Source organism: Thunnus albacares, chromosome 3, assembly GCF_914725855.1.
Source record: "Thunnus albacares chromosome 3, fThuAlb1.1, whole genome shotgun sequence".
Taxonomy (NCBI): Eukaryota; Metazoa; Chordata; class Actinopteri; order Scombriformes; family Scombridae; genus Thunnus; species Thunnus albacares.
Genome location: NC_058108.1, coordinates 5,177,004 through 5,192,990, shown reverse-complemented (window position 1 = coordinate 5,192,990; position 15,987 = coordinate 5,177,004). Strand labels below are relative to the sequence as shown.

Below are 15,987 nucleotides of genomic sequence, written 5' to 3'. Positions count from 1 at the left end.
GGAGGGGCTTAATCAAAGATGATTTCCGCTACATGTTAGTTGACAGTCAGTGACGTTTGACGGGAGTCCATCAGCTCAGGTAAATGCCCTGATTTAATAACCTTAACTATCATATAATGGCATGTTTTCAGTATGATATGTTTTTATCTATAAGTCGTGTGATTTACCGGAAGTTTTTCTTCAGCCCTGGTGAGTAAACCAGTGGTGAAAACAAGCGCTAACCGTTCAAGTGTGTCAATAACGGTAGCGCTCAGTCAGAATGCCCTGTGGAGGTCAAAGAGGGATACAATAAGCATCAAATGCCGTTTTCGTCTCTATATCTAAGCTAGTTTGGAGTTGTTTTGCTTATGATGACCTCAGCAGACTGCCATCAGCAGCATCGACAGCTAGCTAACATTTTCCAGTGACAATGTTAGCCACTAGATTGCGTTATAGATGGGACAGTAAGCCAGGTGCCGTCTGCCCTGAATGCTGGAAAGATGTCAGTTAGATTTAGCTAATTTGAACCCCGCGGATTTCAACAAGACACATGATAATACCACCTTTAACGGTTGGTGTTACTCCAAGAGGAAATCACTTATTGTACACTCTGAATAAACAACCAGGCCTATATCCACAGCGCTCCAGTCACCTATAGGCTTCATGTGACTAGCCACCGGCACAACACTGCGTCAAAATACCGCCTGCTGGTGTGAATTGTCTTAATTAATATCGTGCAACTATAAACTGTCAGATAATTTAGTCTTCTGATGGAAAACATCCCTCTTTTGGTGTTGTGTGAAACGGTTCCCCGCCAGCTTGGTGTGTTTACAACATAACTAAACAGTCCTGGCAGTAAGGCAACACCTCTGTGGGTGCAAATTATGCAAAACTATTTTGGCTGTAGGGAAATATGAGCTTATGTCGTCCTCTTGATTTCACCTTGGTCAGTACGTTACTGAGGTGAGGGTTGTTGTATATGGGCTTTATGTTCATTTCCTTCCTTCCTAGCTTTCATTTGCTCAAACCTCAAGACCAGACAGAAACGTAAACGCCACATGTTTGGCTAGACTTCTGCGGTCAAAGGTGACACACCCGTTCGTGTCTTGGTGTTGTGTATCAGGGCTTACAAGATTGTGTTGAGAGCAGTATAGCCAACTGCAAAATTTTCCACTGTGGTTGTCTTCTCTTACTGTTAAATCATTGAAATATGTATGTGGTGCAGAGTCACAGCATTTCGCAACATGTATCATCGTGTTCAAACAAATTATACAGCCCGTTAGCTCTACAAGCTTGTCATCGGGAATCTCATGTCCCTGAGTGTTTATCGTGTTGGGTGAAAACAGACATAGTTGTGTGTTAGTAGTCGGCCCAGGTCTGCCTCTGGACAGTGGAGTCAACACTAGCTTCATTGTTCATAGAGAACAATGGGAGTAGGCTTGTGTAGAGGGAGGCACTGCTAGGAGGCTAGAGGTTGGCTACTATCTTATCATCTCTAGGGGATGGCAGGCCTGTGCTTCTCTTATTGTGGTATTACCACATACCAGGCTATGTAGAGACAAAAAGAGACAGACTGGAGCAAAGTGTTATGTGTGGCAAGTTTTTTGGAAGCAACTTTCTCATCCGGAGTGAGAGTTTTGTCACAGAGGTTGCTGAACCAGAGACAGATTATGAAATGTTTAAAATCCACATGCAAGGCTCAACATTTGAACAGGCAGTTTTCAGAATAGAAATAGAATGGGACTGTAAATTACGGCTGGCTACTAGCCAAAAAATAATGCATGAATAATCTAACTGCAGCCAAAGGTTGCTAGAGATTTGCAAGTGTTGATTTCCAACTATGAAAAATGGACAGACATGTAGCAGGTCAGGTGAAGGCGTCAAACAAAAATTACCATGAGTTGACTTCTTCCACCTTATGCATTCAGCATTATGAGAACACTTACAGTTAAATTTCCATTCATAATATCTGATAAAAAAGGAAACCCCCCTTATTACATATGGATAAATATAGACACAGGAGAATTAAGCCACATGATGTAGTTTTAATAGACATATCTTTTACTTTAAAAATGAATGCTACAGATTTGAGAGATCATGGCCTTCCGTCTCTCGCCGTAGCATCCTGTTCTGTGGTTTGTTTGACTCATAGGGTTACTCTATGTAACATGACACCCACCCTCAGTCTGTCACTGACTGAATTTCATCTATACAGCAGTTCACCCACACTCTCCCATCCACTAATGATGTTATTGATTAAACAGGAAATACATTAGCCCAAAGATGCAGCTGATGCCTGCCTGTGCTGTCACTTCGTATGAAGTGGAGACGATATTGGGGCTTCGCATGTATTATAAGCAGAAATGTTTTACAAATTAAATATCAGCACAAAACATAGTCATTATTATTTGTAAACAAACCTCAATTAGTTGATGAATCATTAGACAGAAAAATACTGTCTATTTTCGTAATTGATAAATAATTTCCGTCAAGCAATAATTATGAAAAAAATGCTGATTTGCTGCTTTTCTCGGTTTTATATCATTGTAAGTTGAATATCTTTGGATTTTGAACTTCCTGGTCGAACAAAACGAGACATTTAAAGATGCTTGAAAGTTGTGATGGGCTTTGTTTTACTATTTTTTGATCTTTCATAAATTAAGCTATGAATCAAAAAAATAATCTGCAAATTAATCAATATTGAAAATAATGAAAGTTGCAGCCTACCCCCAGATTATAATAAATAAGTAAACAAAAAGTTCAGTTGGAATTACTGGTTGATAAAAGTGGAGTAATTCTCAGTCAGTTGCATCACAATCTATTTTTGGATTAAAGGGCAATCAATTATTTGTTCCTTTTCGTCTATTAATATTTACATACATTCAAACATCCTTTAGATGAATACTTACAACACAGAATAAGAGGCCTATTTGTAGTCTATCCTATGGCTATGGTAATGTCTTTTCTATAATGATCTTAAAGTTTTGGCAACTAGCCATGAGACGCTTGCTTGCTTGTTTACAGGCTTCATTATGCTGTCATGCTAGTGCAGGAGCCTACTTTGTATGCCCTCAGCAAGCATAGAGTGTCTGGTGTTGGCCAGCTTGTTCTCCCTCCAGTCTCACTTTCTGCTGGACTTGTCAGAGTGGGAAATCGGTGGACCCCAGCTAAGCTAGCATAGCTGTTTATTTGTCCATAGACACTGAATGAAGCTTGTTGTCCCAGCTACAGCACAAACGTCCATGTCAGCTGAATCAGTCTGTTCTGGCAGATGTGGGCAGGGAGATGGTATTTAGCAGGCCTGGATGAACTCTAGGAATTATTGCTTCAGTGACCACCAGCAGAGGACTCTGGTTATACTGGGCTACTTGCAGTAAATGTCTATGACTATATGACTATTTTAAAGGGAAACACAGAAATTGACATGCTTGCATATTAATAATTACCAAAGAAATTGCATAGAAAAAAATATGCACATATACATTTAATTTAAAAAATCTGCTTGAATTCTTTTAATTATATTTTGTTTCCTTAAATGTCCCGTCTTAATCCCCAATAGAAGAGGCAGCAATTTATTAGGAAGTGTAAGAAGATCATACCATTGGGAGGGGAATGGAGAGGGATGGATAAAAAGAGGGGAAAGGTTACCATCTGGATAGGTTTTTATCTGTCTGTGTGTGTGACAGAGACAAAAGCCTGGGCCAGTGTCCTCTTCTGTAGGATGCAGTAATTTGATCCTTCTCTGATTCTAGCACTCAGTTAAAGCGATTTTGAAGGAGAGATTAAGTATAGTCAGACAGTCATGAGTACAAATAGTCTAGTCAGGGACTCTCAAAACCTTAGCCTGAGGCATAACAGTTTCATTTTCATATTCTCTGTCTCTTTTAACCATATTTGGTGGTTTCTCACAATGGATTTGCAATAGTCTGGAGCAGTTAATTGTTTTTGTGTGTACTGTGTTTCCTCTATATTCACTCTGCAAATTATGAGCACTGCTGCTAACATCTCACACGATCATTAATATCAGTGGGCTACTAATGATTTTCATTTGCACACTGTGCAAACATGATAACAACCTAGTTACCGCGGAAATGTTTTAAGTTGTCGTCTTCCTCTCCTCATTCCAACTAACTAACCCCCCCCCCAGCCCAAAGCTGTCAACCTAATGGGAACACTGGTGTATATGTACAATACGTCAATAGCAACAATGCATTTTCTCAATAGGAGTGAAAATAGTGGTAATTTCGTAGGTTCCCCTTTGATTGGGTATGCATGTCTGTTTTTGTTTCCAGTGGCCGTTGATGGACCATCCCTATGAAGAAACAGGGTTACAATGGGACAGAGTACCTCGGAACAAGAGGTCCAAGGAGACAACCCTGAGGTTGGTTTTGTGAAGTTCCAAAATCAAACTCCAACACAGCAAAGTAGTATTTAAATTCTTTAGTGAGCTTATTGAACCTCAGTGGTACCACAGCTACCGCAGCCATCTCTGGGCTCTAATACTCCTGTGCGGTTTTTCCAAGTAGGTCTTTTCCATACACATGTGCTGACTGGGTTTGACTCGGTTTGACTCGGTGCATCAGCCCAGCACGGCAGGGATTTGCATTCCCATTACAACAAGGTTTGTCTTGAGTAGTGGGTAGCATACAGCAAGTAGTATACATCATGGCTGTGACAAGTGCGTTGGCAACTTTGATTAGTTCTAGTTGACTGGCAGTGTCACAGCCAAGTAACCTGCCATTACTTCCATGTAGCACATTTGTGAACTGTGACCTCGATTCCACAAGCGAGGTTAGTTTTCCAATGGCAGGCAGTGAGGTGTGTGAACCATTTGATGCACAGTGAGTGCATTTGGTGAGTGAGGGCTTATATCTCAATCTCTGACAAGTTGATTTACCAATAACAGGGTTTCCCCCCCCCCCCCCCCCATCTAACTCAAAGGCCTTTCTCTTACTGGCCGCTACCTTTGTTGAAAATTCTGGCAAGTGATATTGACGAAACGAAAAAGACGGAACTCAACTGCGAGGGCAGTTCAGCACCCGGACAGTGCACAGCGCACACATGCTAGAGTTATCTTGTAGTTCATCTGCAAAAAAGGCAGCAGTTGCAAGCATGTATAGATTTAATGAGTAAATAATTACCTTTGCGAGACGAACATGAAGAAAAATGAAAAATTGTTGGATGTTACGAGGCAGAGTGAACTCAACAGCCACACGTTTCTCTGTTCTCTATTTCTCTGTTTAGCTTCTTCAGGTTAGGCTAACCCATGGTTGCTAACTTTGGAGCTAACCTCCCTTACTTTTCAATCATTTTGGGAAACAACAGACATGACTTTTCTTGGTCTTGACAAGCTGCAGCATTTATTAACTGACATGCTGTAACCTGTACTGTATTTACTGCCAGACTGACTTACTGCTAAACTTTTTCCTCTGCTCTGCTTGCATTCACCGTCACTTTTCTCCCGCTCGCTCTTTCCCACTCGCTACGCACACATATTACCCACTGCCCTATTCCTTAAGGGAACTGCCAGAATCTTAAAAAATACTGTAATACAAATTTTTGGTTATATCAAGCAGCACTGCGCTGTAACCACTTCTTCCAACGGACAGATAAGTTTTGATCTTCATTGATATCAAAAGCAGGGAACGATGGCAATGCAGCTGTCATGTTTGTGGAAAAAAGACTGAAGGTTGAATCCTTGCTGCCAGTGTAAAGTTCCACAATCAAACTCCAACACAGCAAAGTAGTATTTAAATTCTTTAATGATCTGATTGAACAGTGGTACATGTTTCTCTCTCGGCTAACGCAGCCTACAACACAGAAACATCACATGCATTATAAGCCATAAACATAGCCTTAAAGCCATAAATGTATAGTGTGGATGTCACTGTAAATCTATATAAAGGCCCAGTCACGCAAAAAAACAAAACAAACAAAAAACAGGTACAGGTTTGTTCACTGTATTTATTTGCAAAAACAGACATGGAGTCAAGATATAAAATCTAGGTATAGAAGTACTGGAGATGCAACCTTGGAACATTGGTCGGCTATCAAGATTTGGTAAGCAGGCTGACAGGAATGGCAGAGCCATTTGTACTGACAAATTGCAAATCAGACCCCGCAGTAGGTGTTATCATCCTTTTAAATAAATAATGCCGGCTTTTGGCAAACAGAAAGAGAAAAATCTTCTCCCAAATTAAAAAAAGCTAATCTGTGAGCCGTCAAAGTGGCTCGACACATATTAAAGCACTATGACATGCCAGCAAAAAACACAGAAAGTACCTTTTATAATAGCCAATAAGCCATTTACTCTTTTTTACATGTTAGTGTAATTTGGCAACACAGAACACTATCAGCTCATTATAACAAATCAACGCTCTTATCTGTGTTCAGTGCCAAACTCAACGTGACTTTTTCTCAACATTGGTTTGTGGTTGGTAAACTCTTCTTTCCCAACTGAACTAACAATTACAACAGCCAGTTTCACGTCGGCATCACCTTTAGACTGATAATTACACATATTTCCAAACCTTATTGTGCCAACTTAGCCTCCAGCTAAATGATATTTCTGTTTGTGCGTGCTGCCTACGCACACGCCATCTGTCAACTCACTGTCAATGTCTCCATTGTCCAGCTTAGGCATTTTACTGCCAAATAACCTTTAGCTCCTCACACTCTAATCAATAACCACTGATAACAGACATGTACTCTCGTTGGCCGTTAGCCTGAACACTAAATACCTATTACTCTTGCTCTTATTATACTGTATCTGATGACTAGCCAAACACACACACACACACACACGATAAAACAAACAAGCCGCAGAATCTTTCCACTCCCTGCACTGACAGTCTAGTTTTAATGAGTAAAGAAATGCTGGTTTGATGTTACTGAGCTGAAGTGATAAAAGTCTCTTCAATCAAGCCAAATGGAAAAAACTACTCTGCTTTCTATGAGTAGGGTCCTTTATTATTTTCCTCTGTTTAGCCATTTGTTTTTGAAGGACAGTCCCGCTCCATCAGTTTAAATGATATCTTGCTGTGAGCCTTGGCTTCGTCTGAATGTAGAGAAGATTCATCCTCTTCATCCATCTGTGACTGACATGATTTTAGCCATACCACACAGGAGTGGAAGTCAGTTATGACAAGGTCATACTAGATTTTTTTTTTATGCCTATTCCATGCTTGACTCAACTGCCTAAACCACTAGAAAAGTGTCAGGCGTTTGAGGAGCTCTGGGTCTGATATTTAGAACAGGGTAACCTGCAGTGTAAAAAATGGAGACTGGCCTTTCCCGGGGACGCCAGACCAGTCGGAGCTTGACATGTTTTCTTTCTGAACATCTTTTTTTTATTTATTTACAGGCTCAGTCTGCATCTGCTAACATTACAAATGTATTAAATTGAGCATTATCTGCATTCTTTGGATGTATTGTAGCAAAACAAACAAGCCACAGGAGTCAGTCTCAATCTGTTAATAAGGAAGAGAGAATGCGATGCAAAAGAGGATGATCACCAGAATTATTTTTTTAATAAAGTAAAGGACTGGGAGGGCACATGTAAGGGCACAAGTGTGGAGAAGGTCAGATAAGATGCTACATCTTTCCCTGGCACCGATAGCCAGACATTCCTGCCTCCGGGGCAAATCCCTTATTCCCACATTCCATTACACTTCAGTGGAATTGAAGCCTTCAGGCCCAGCCTCACACAGCGTTTCAGTCTGAATAAAAGAGGTAGCAGCACACGGGTAAACCACTACATATACGTGAAGTTTGGGTTGTTTGTTTGGATAAATAATTTCTCTGTATTTCTCTGTTACATTAGGACGGGTTTAATAACATCAAGACATTTGTGGAGGAGGAACTACAGACGAGCATGGTGAGTGTGTGTGTGATGAGGATCCATCGAGACATTTTCTCAATGCCTTCATTTCAGCTGCTGATGGGTCGCCCCATAGGAAGTTGTATTACTACAGTACATGTTTCACCATGGTTAAAGACAGAAAGTAAGGCAATAAAATTTAGCTTGATAATATTTAGAGAGCACAAGCAAGTAGATGAAATAATGAGATCTCTCTATATAAAGCAAGGAACCTGTATGTATGTTTGTATGTATGTATGTATGTCCTTTGCATATCTCGAGAACCGTTCATCCGGTGTACTTCATACCTGGCAGGTGGATTGCTAGGGAAATGGGGAAGCGCAACGTCGATGTGCGAAGTTGTTTGGATGAGCAGTTCTCGAGAAATATGTAAAAATACCTCATAAATAACATTTATTCGCTTCTTCCTCTGCACGTGGATTTAACGATTGGATATACGGACAGCGCCACTCTGCCATTGCAACCCACATTGTGGTCAGAGATGGGATTACACCCGTAGTGATAAGAACTACTATAGAGAATGAATGGAAAAAGTTTAGAGAGTTAAGCTCTATTCCCGTTCCTCTCATGTGGGAACTTCGTATCTATGTGCGAGACATAGTGCAGGATGTCTGAGGCACATTTTGAACGGGCACTGCACTAGTACATTAAACTAAATATAATTTTAGTGCTGCAGCCTGTACTTGTCAGTAGAGTTTGTCATTATGCAACCTTTGACCCTGTACACACATTAACCTTCTTCTTCTCTTGTTCTTCTTTACTCTGTAGATGGTCGGGATGGTGATTGGTGCTGGAATCGCCATAGTCCTCATCGCCATCCTCATCTTCTTCATCTTGCGGAGGATCCAGCTTCGAAGTCAGTAATTGCTGAGATGCATTTCTTACCATGCAGTGATAGCATGTCATGATAGCTAACTTCTATGCATTTCTGTGCTAATTTTCAAATTCGTCGTTCCTCATATTTCACAGACCTCGAAGCCCAGGAGGCTCCCAAATACCGCTTTCGTAAGAGGGACAAAGTCATGTTCTATGGGCGAAAGATCATGCGTAAAGTGAGTGTCTGACTGACAGGAAACAATAATACTTTAACAGTCAGTGTGAAAATCCGTATGGTAGTTGTCATGAGTCACATGTTATTCCTTTTGCTTTCCTATCTAATAAGTAATGCAAGTAATGCAATTCATATTAAGTGAATTGTTTCCCGACAGGTCTCTCAGTCTACCTCTTCCCTGGTGGGTACATCCTCTTCCTCTCGGCCACGCCTGAAAAAGAAGCAGAAGATGCTCAACATTGCCAAAAAGTACATCAGAAAGCTCACCCTCACCAACCATAACACTTATGTTATGACCAGTTCAGTTTGTGGTTTCCGTTCCTTTTCTTCTCCTCACCCCACTGTCCTCCTGTCTCTCTCCTGTGCAGGATCCTGCGCTTTAAGAAGGAGGTGCCCACCCTGCAGGCCAAGGAGCCCCCTCCCTCAGTGCTGGAGGCAGACCTCACAGAGTTTGATGTGGCCAACTCTCACCTCCCCTCTGAGGTGCTCTACATGCTTAAAAATGTCCGGTAGGTTGGTCTTCCTCCTCATGCCTTTGTAATTGTGTTATTATGTAATTATGTAGAGCACAATGTTCAAAAGGCCCGAACATGAGTGTTGCTCCTTCAGGCATGCCTTTTTAGATGTGTGTGTTGTTAGGAGGTTGGCTGGAAAAATGTGCTCATAAAGTGTGCTCAGAATAGCATTCCACGCAACTTAACACAGATTGTAAATAAGCCTCATGTTCCTGAATGTATAAACCCAGCCAGGTTTGTTTACACCTGTTTTGCATGCGTGTGTATACAAACCTCCTAACCACCTAACCTCTGTTGTCTTTCGCTGCAGTGTGCTGGGTCACTTTGAGAAGCCCCTCTTCCTGGAGCTGTGCAAACACATGGTGTTTCTGCAGTTCCAACAAGGGGAATACGTCTTCAGGCCGGGCCAACCTGACAGCAGCATCTACGTGGTTCAGGATGGAAAACTAGAATTGTGCCTTACTGGAACAGTATGCAAACTCTTGAAGCACTGTTTTTGTCTTTAAGGATTATATGATGTAATGTGTGTTGTGGTAAAAACTTAGTGCAGACCACATAAAAGCGAGTAAATCTACTAAGGGGCTTAACCATGGGAGTTCTGGCTTTAACAGCTCATTAGTATTTATTAACATTTGACTCAGATGATCTCATTAGCAAACTAGGGGAATATGGCTGTTGACGGTTGCCTACTTAATGACAAACACAGCCAGGTCAGGGGCATTTAACAAGTCTTACATGGGTTATTTGTCTTGATAGAGATTTCAGTTCAGGCTGTATCTGCAGTATATCTGTGAAACTGTATGGCTACTGAAGTAAAACTTTTCCCGATCCTTGGTATGTACACTGCTGCTCACTCCTGTGTTCTAGGATGGCAAAGAAAATGTGGTGAAGGAGGTTTACCCAGGAGACAGCGTCCACAGCCTCCTCAGCATCCTGGATGTCATCACAGTAGGTTCCTGATACTTCTTGGCACACACACACCAGGGCTGCCAACACATTCACCATAAGACTCAGGCAATTTCCACTTTTCACACACTATCATGCCACAAGTCTATTTACTCACACAGTGAAAAACAAATTCATAACTGATAACATCGCAGTGTGAGAAGAAGACACTGACAGCGCACAGACAGATAAGACAGAGCAGCGCAGCGCAACAGCAGCGACTTATTCAGACCATTAGGGGGAAAGCGAGAAATATACACAAATCTATTATATTGTAATTTACTCCCATGCATGCTGGTCAGAGTAATCTCTGTGCGCATGCAGGCAGGAGTGAGAGTGAGTTACTATGGTTACAAGGACGCTCTGTATTGCTGTCACTTTTAAACTTTCTTGCGATTCCCAATAATAAAACATTGTTTAACCAAGTTTAATGATCCAAATCATGTTGTGATGTGTTGTAAGGCTATTTCATTTATATAAATTGTTTTTCCTTGTTTGATCTTGCAACCTACTACCAGTTTTTATGAATATAATATCAGATATGAAATAGCCAGTCTTCTAATTATCATTTCCTGTCCTGATCCATCCAATTATTCACTGTTCTTGATGCATTCTCTTTTCATAGCACCCTCAACCTAACTAATCTAGACAAGTGCAGGTGGCTGTTTCATGGCTTAATCCAAGAGGTTAGGTGGTGTAGAAATGCAGGAAAATGTTTTAAATGTGGACCCCCAGAACCCCCGTCAATTATGTATCTTTCCAAGTTTGCTGCCAGATTTTAAAACAACCCATGCACCCATGGATGCAGTCATACCATTACTCCTATTAGATAGACCAGAGAGACTAAAGTGGGGAGTGTCGGATGATGGGAGCAATGGAGTGTATATCGGAAATGCTACCCATTAAACACAAATTAGCAAAAAGAAAAAGAAAAGAAGGTATTGGTTCATAAGGCCAGAGAAAGGTCGAGTGGGTCAGTTTACCAGGAATGATGCTCATTTCATTATGAACACAAATAACTACTACTAATATACACCCCCAACCCCACCTGCATACACACACAAACCTGCACACACAAAGGTGCTGTGTCACTCCTATAAGCACACATACAAATAACTCACAACCCTCTTAAAGGAGAAATAGCAGTCGGGCTCCATCCGCCTCAGATTCCTCCCCCTTACATCATGCACTCTCACCAACTGACTTAACAGAGCTTCTCCACTGGCACACACATGACTTATCCATTTATCTTTACTGTAGTTGTAATTCAATGAAAATACTTTATGACTTCAAAGTACACCTGAAATAAAGACGGTTCAACCACCCTCTTACTTTGAAGGTTTTATAAACAGATTTAGAAAATGTGAAAATGATCTGAAGTTTGTGGTTTTATGCGTTTAGGGCCACCAGAAGCCTTACAGAACGGTGTCAGCACGGGCTGCAGAGGTTTCCACTGTTCTCCGTTTACCTGTAGAGGCCTTCCTGTCTATATTTGAGAAGTACCCTGAGAGCCTGGTGCGGGTAGTACAGGTGTGTGTCAAATACTGTTGATTCTATTTTGTTGTATCTGTTTTCCAATAAGTATTCTAGTATTTCACTTAATAGGTGAAGAATGATTCTAACATACATATATTTATGGGTCCGGTTTCCATCTATTGTACTGTCAGCTGTAAATATATGCACTCATAAAACAGAAGTGTTTCTGATAAAGACATCTGTCAGTTTGCGCAAGATATGACAAATGACTCACTTCCTGTTGTATCTGTTCAGATTATCATGGTTCGTCTCCAAAGAGTAACAGTCCTAGCCCTGCACAACTATCTGGGGCTCACAAATGAGCTCTTCAGCCATGTAAGTTTATACACACTCACACACACACACACAAAGTACCATGCTAACATCTGATGGTGATGTGGTTTGGCATTTCTTTAAGAATTCTGCATCATTAGCTCAGTGCACAGACTGTTTTTTATTATGACTCGAGTCACCTAGTGCTCATTCTGCATCTCTTTTTCATCTCCCCCCCCCATACATATCATACAACATACGCCTTGCACTCGTCCTATAGGAAATGCAGCCCTCACGTCTGCCACCGCCGTCTCCCCACCCGACTCGTACCAGTCCCATCCGCCACGGCAAGCGCTTTGGCAGTCTGACAGTGCCTGAGGAGCATCGAGAAGCTGCCATTAAGGGTGAAGCTACAGGTAGGGACAGAAAACTAGAGAAACTCAAATATGATGATAGAATATGGTTTCTAATTTTTTTTTATATTTGATTTAAAATGACAGTGAAATACAACTAAAGTCACTCTGAGAAGTTGAGAAAATGAATCTTATATGTATTTATTGGTTTCCATTAAATTTTGTAAATATCTTGTCCATTTTCCTCCAGTGCAAGTTTTGTGTTAGGTTGGCTGTTTAATGCGGCACATTTGATTTATTTACAGGAGGAGAACAAGGGAAGGATGGAGCAACAGTGCCAACTCTTAGCAGGACCATCTCCATGCCTGTGGATATTGCTGGTGAGGGACTTCCCTCCTGTTTTGGAGAGATAATGTTTTCTTAGTGTTCTTTCTTTACCAATTAACGGGATACGAGTACTCAAATGTCAAAGCTGTAAAAATGTGTCGATGAAACCACAAATTGGTTTAGCAGTTGAACCCCATCTGATGTCATACACGTCCCTAACCTTTGGGAATGTTCACACCAGTCATATTTAAAGTGTTTTAAGCTGTGGACCCTTTTTAGTTTGCTTCTTTTTGACATGTATTAACAACGATTTCCAAACTCGATTGACACAAGTGAATATCACTGCAGCTGCTTGAAACGACAGTGCGGTTAGATAGACTGACAAAGCTTCCTCAACCATTTGCTGATAACAGCATGTTAACACAGAGCGGTTTATGGCTATGAAGACACAGCAGCTAAGTCGTGCTTGTATGCAAAAATGCAAAAAGCTTTCTCATTGTTGTTCATTCGTAGCTGCGGTCACCACCATCCAAATATACGATATCTGATCATTTCTGACTTTATTGTTTTTCTTGTAGATTTATCCTCTCGATTTTGTTTCTTTTAAGTGAAAACTTGTGGATCCAACATAGATCCTTGGGTAGATTTAATGGTTTATTTTGAGAACATGGCTCCTGTATTGGTTTGACGTAACCACAGCAGAATGTTTATTAAAGAATGAAAGACAACTATCTGAATTTTGTCTGTGCAGGTATACAGAAAGGTCTGAGATCAGACTTTGACATGGCATATGAAAGGGGACGGATCTCTGTTTCTGCAGAGGATGGCAACACTCCTCCCACCTATAGTCGGGTCAGTACACTGCAAACTCTTCATATAAATGAGATAAGGTTGACTATATTGTTTCCCTGACATAAAACTAGGTAATTGCACAACTACAGTGGAGTTGGTTTGAGAACAAAGACTAAAAGTTCACCACAGGGCAAACATAACCACAAAGTATATAAAATACCTAGAAATATTTCAAATTAAGTGTCTGAGGCTAATAAAATGTTGTGGTTTTTTGTCAATAAATTGTTACTAGAATTATAATGTTCTGTGGACAAGCAGGAACAAAAAGCACATCTTGATGCCGTCCGTAGCTCTTCACTTTATTTGTGTCTTTCCAAAACACTATTTCGAAAATGTAAATGTGATGTTCATTGTACAGTATCTCAATCTCAATAATAATTCACACATAATAATTTGAGGCTCATCAAACATCTTCTCGTACATCGTTCCAGTCTATATCTCAGGACCAGCGGGAGAGGAAGGTGACAGTAGATGAGGTTCCCTCAGGGATCTACCTGTATCCAGAGGAAGAGCCGGGAGTGGACAACATTTTCTCACCCATATCCAGTCGATCCAGTGCTTCTCTGTTTGAGGAAGCTCAGAAAGAGGTTCTCAAGCTCATGAGGATTGAGGTTTGTGTCTGTTATGTTAAGAGTGTTGTGGTTTCTAATGACACCCAGGCAGTATGCTGCAGACACTATTAAAAACGAAATAATGCACTTTGATTTCCTTTTTATCGTGTCAAACATTCCCCAGTTCCACCTATTTGTGAGGATTTACTTTTTTTCTTTGTCTTATGTGATAATAAGAATTTAAAAAAATATATTTAGAATTTTTTTGGACTGTTGGTCTAATAAACCAGGGAATTTGAAGATATCACATTATCTGAAGATAATCTGCAGATAAATCGATAACGAAGAGAATCGTTAGTTGCAACTCTAAAAAAAACTTCTACATCATCATCATCAAGCACAATGCGATCATGTGCTCTAGTGTTTACATTTGGAAAAATAAAAGATGTCATTTTTTTGGCTCAAGCTAACTGATGCAAGTAAAAACAGGGTCTAAATATTCAGTTAGTGCAGCGTTCTCCCCGTCACGCTAGATACTGTCAGACCAAATTTCCGTGGATTGAGAAATAATAATAGCCTCATCACATTATTATTTTTTCTGCATGAATGAGCACATTGTCATAAATCGCCCCTAGAGCATCTGCTTACAGATTATGATGTTGAAAGGAGGTCAGTTAGTAGACCCCCTCTGGATGAGCTGGACCCTCTCTATAGAAGAGAGGAGGGAGGACTTCAGTGTCAACCTACAGTTTCTTAAATGCTGAGACAACTGCTTTTCCAGCATGTTGGATGAACTTAAACTTACACTTCAAAATCCAGAAAAAAAAACAATGATGACAAGCTTAAGTGCAGCTGAACCAGATGCTACCTTCATGTAGACTGAATTCTAATAATGATTTTAGTCTAAGCCTAAATGCAGCAGGGAGTTGTACATGTGCATTCGATGCAATATGCGATAAACCCTCTTTGTGTGCCTCTGAGTAGACGTCGCTACAGTTAATCTTTCGAAACCATATGTTTGTGTTACTAGCAGGTCAAAGCAGGACAGATGAAATAAACGTCTGGAGTTTGACTTTCATCCAAAGCTGAACCGAGGAGAAATAAAATATTTCATCCACATTGTTCCTCTACTTCACCGTACTGTCTTAATACTGCTTGACATGCTCTTTGTCTTTCTTCTCTTGTCCAGGACCCCACCTTGTTAAATGGGAGAGTGACTCTGCACCATGCAAAAGCTGGAGCCGTCTTGGCCAGACAGGGAGACCAGGTACTTATCACAGTGGACCCTTTTTTGATAACTTGCCTGAGGAAAAAAAAGCAATATAGGAAATGAATCACAACAACTAAAATATAATATGTCAAATAATACAACAAAGTTATTTTTATCCTCCCTTGTTTCTGCTTTTTCTATCTTTTCCTCTTTTCACTTTCAAAGGATGTTAGTCTGCACTTTGTCCTGTCTGGTTGCCTGCACGTCTACCAGCGGATGATCAATAAACAAGATGCTGTTTGCTTGTTTGTCACCCACCCGGGGGAGATGGTGGGCCAGCTCGCCGTGCTGACCGGAGAGCCCCTCATCTTCACCATCAAGGCCATCCGAGACTGCACTTACCTCAAGATCTCAAAGTCAGATTTTTACGAGTGAGTCTTCTCTCCTAAGTTTGAGCAAACATTACTTTGCAAAAATGTGTAAAGATTAAGTTGGTTTGACAGTTAATTTTAGAGCAGGCATAAAACTGTTTATTAA

General features: G+C 40.7%; 1 protein-coding gene across 2 annotated transcripts in view; it reads left to right on the top strand.

Moving 5' to 3' along the window:
- The first annotated feature begins 6 nt into the window (after window positions 1-6).
- pnpla6 (patatin-like phospholipase domain containing 6) overlaps window positions 7-15,987 on the top strand; it is a 32,610-nt gene continuing 16,629 nt past the window's right edge. For both annotated transcript variants that reach the window (XM_044345939.1, XM_044345937.1), the window contains exons 1-17: window positions 7-79; window positions 4,272-4,360; window positions 7,802-7,855; window positions 8,627-8,714; window positions 8,828-8,910; window positions 9,067-9,158; window positions 9,278-9,418; window positions 9,735-9,894; window positions 10,292-10,372; window positions 11,771-11,899; window positions 12,140-12,220; window positions 12,438-12,573; window positions 12,816-12,890; window positions 13,589-13,689; window positions 14,121-14,300; window positions 15,430-15,507; window positions 15,676-15,881. In XM_044345939.1, the coding sequence (XP_044201874.1) occupies window positions 4,313-4,360; window positions 7,802-7,855; window positions 8,627-8,714; window positions 8,828-8,910; window positions 9,067-9,158; window positions 9,278-9,418; window positions 9,735-9,894; window positions 10,292-10,372; window positions 11,771-11,899; window positions 12,140-12,220; window positions 12,438-12,573; window positions 12,816-12,890; window positions 13,589-13,689; window positions 14,121-14,300; window positions 15,430-15,507; window positions 15,676-15,881 (1,733 nt within the window). In that variant the 5' untranslated portion in view covers window positions 7-79; window positions 4,272-4,312. The remainder of the gene's footprint in view (window positions 80-4,271; window positions 4,361-7,801; window positions 7,856-8,626; window positions 8,715-8,827; window positions 8,911-9,066; window positions 9,159-9,277; window positions 9,419-9,734; window positions 9,895-10,291; window positions 10,373-11,770; window positions 11,900-12,139; window positions 12,221-12,437; window positions 12,574-12,815; window positions 12,891-13,588; window positions 13,690-14,120; window positions 14,301-15,429; window positions 15,508-15,675; window positions 15,882-15,987) is intronic.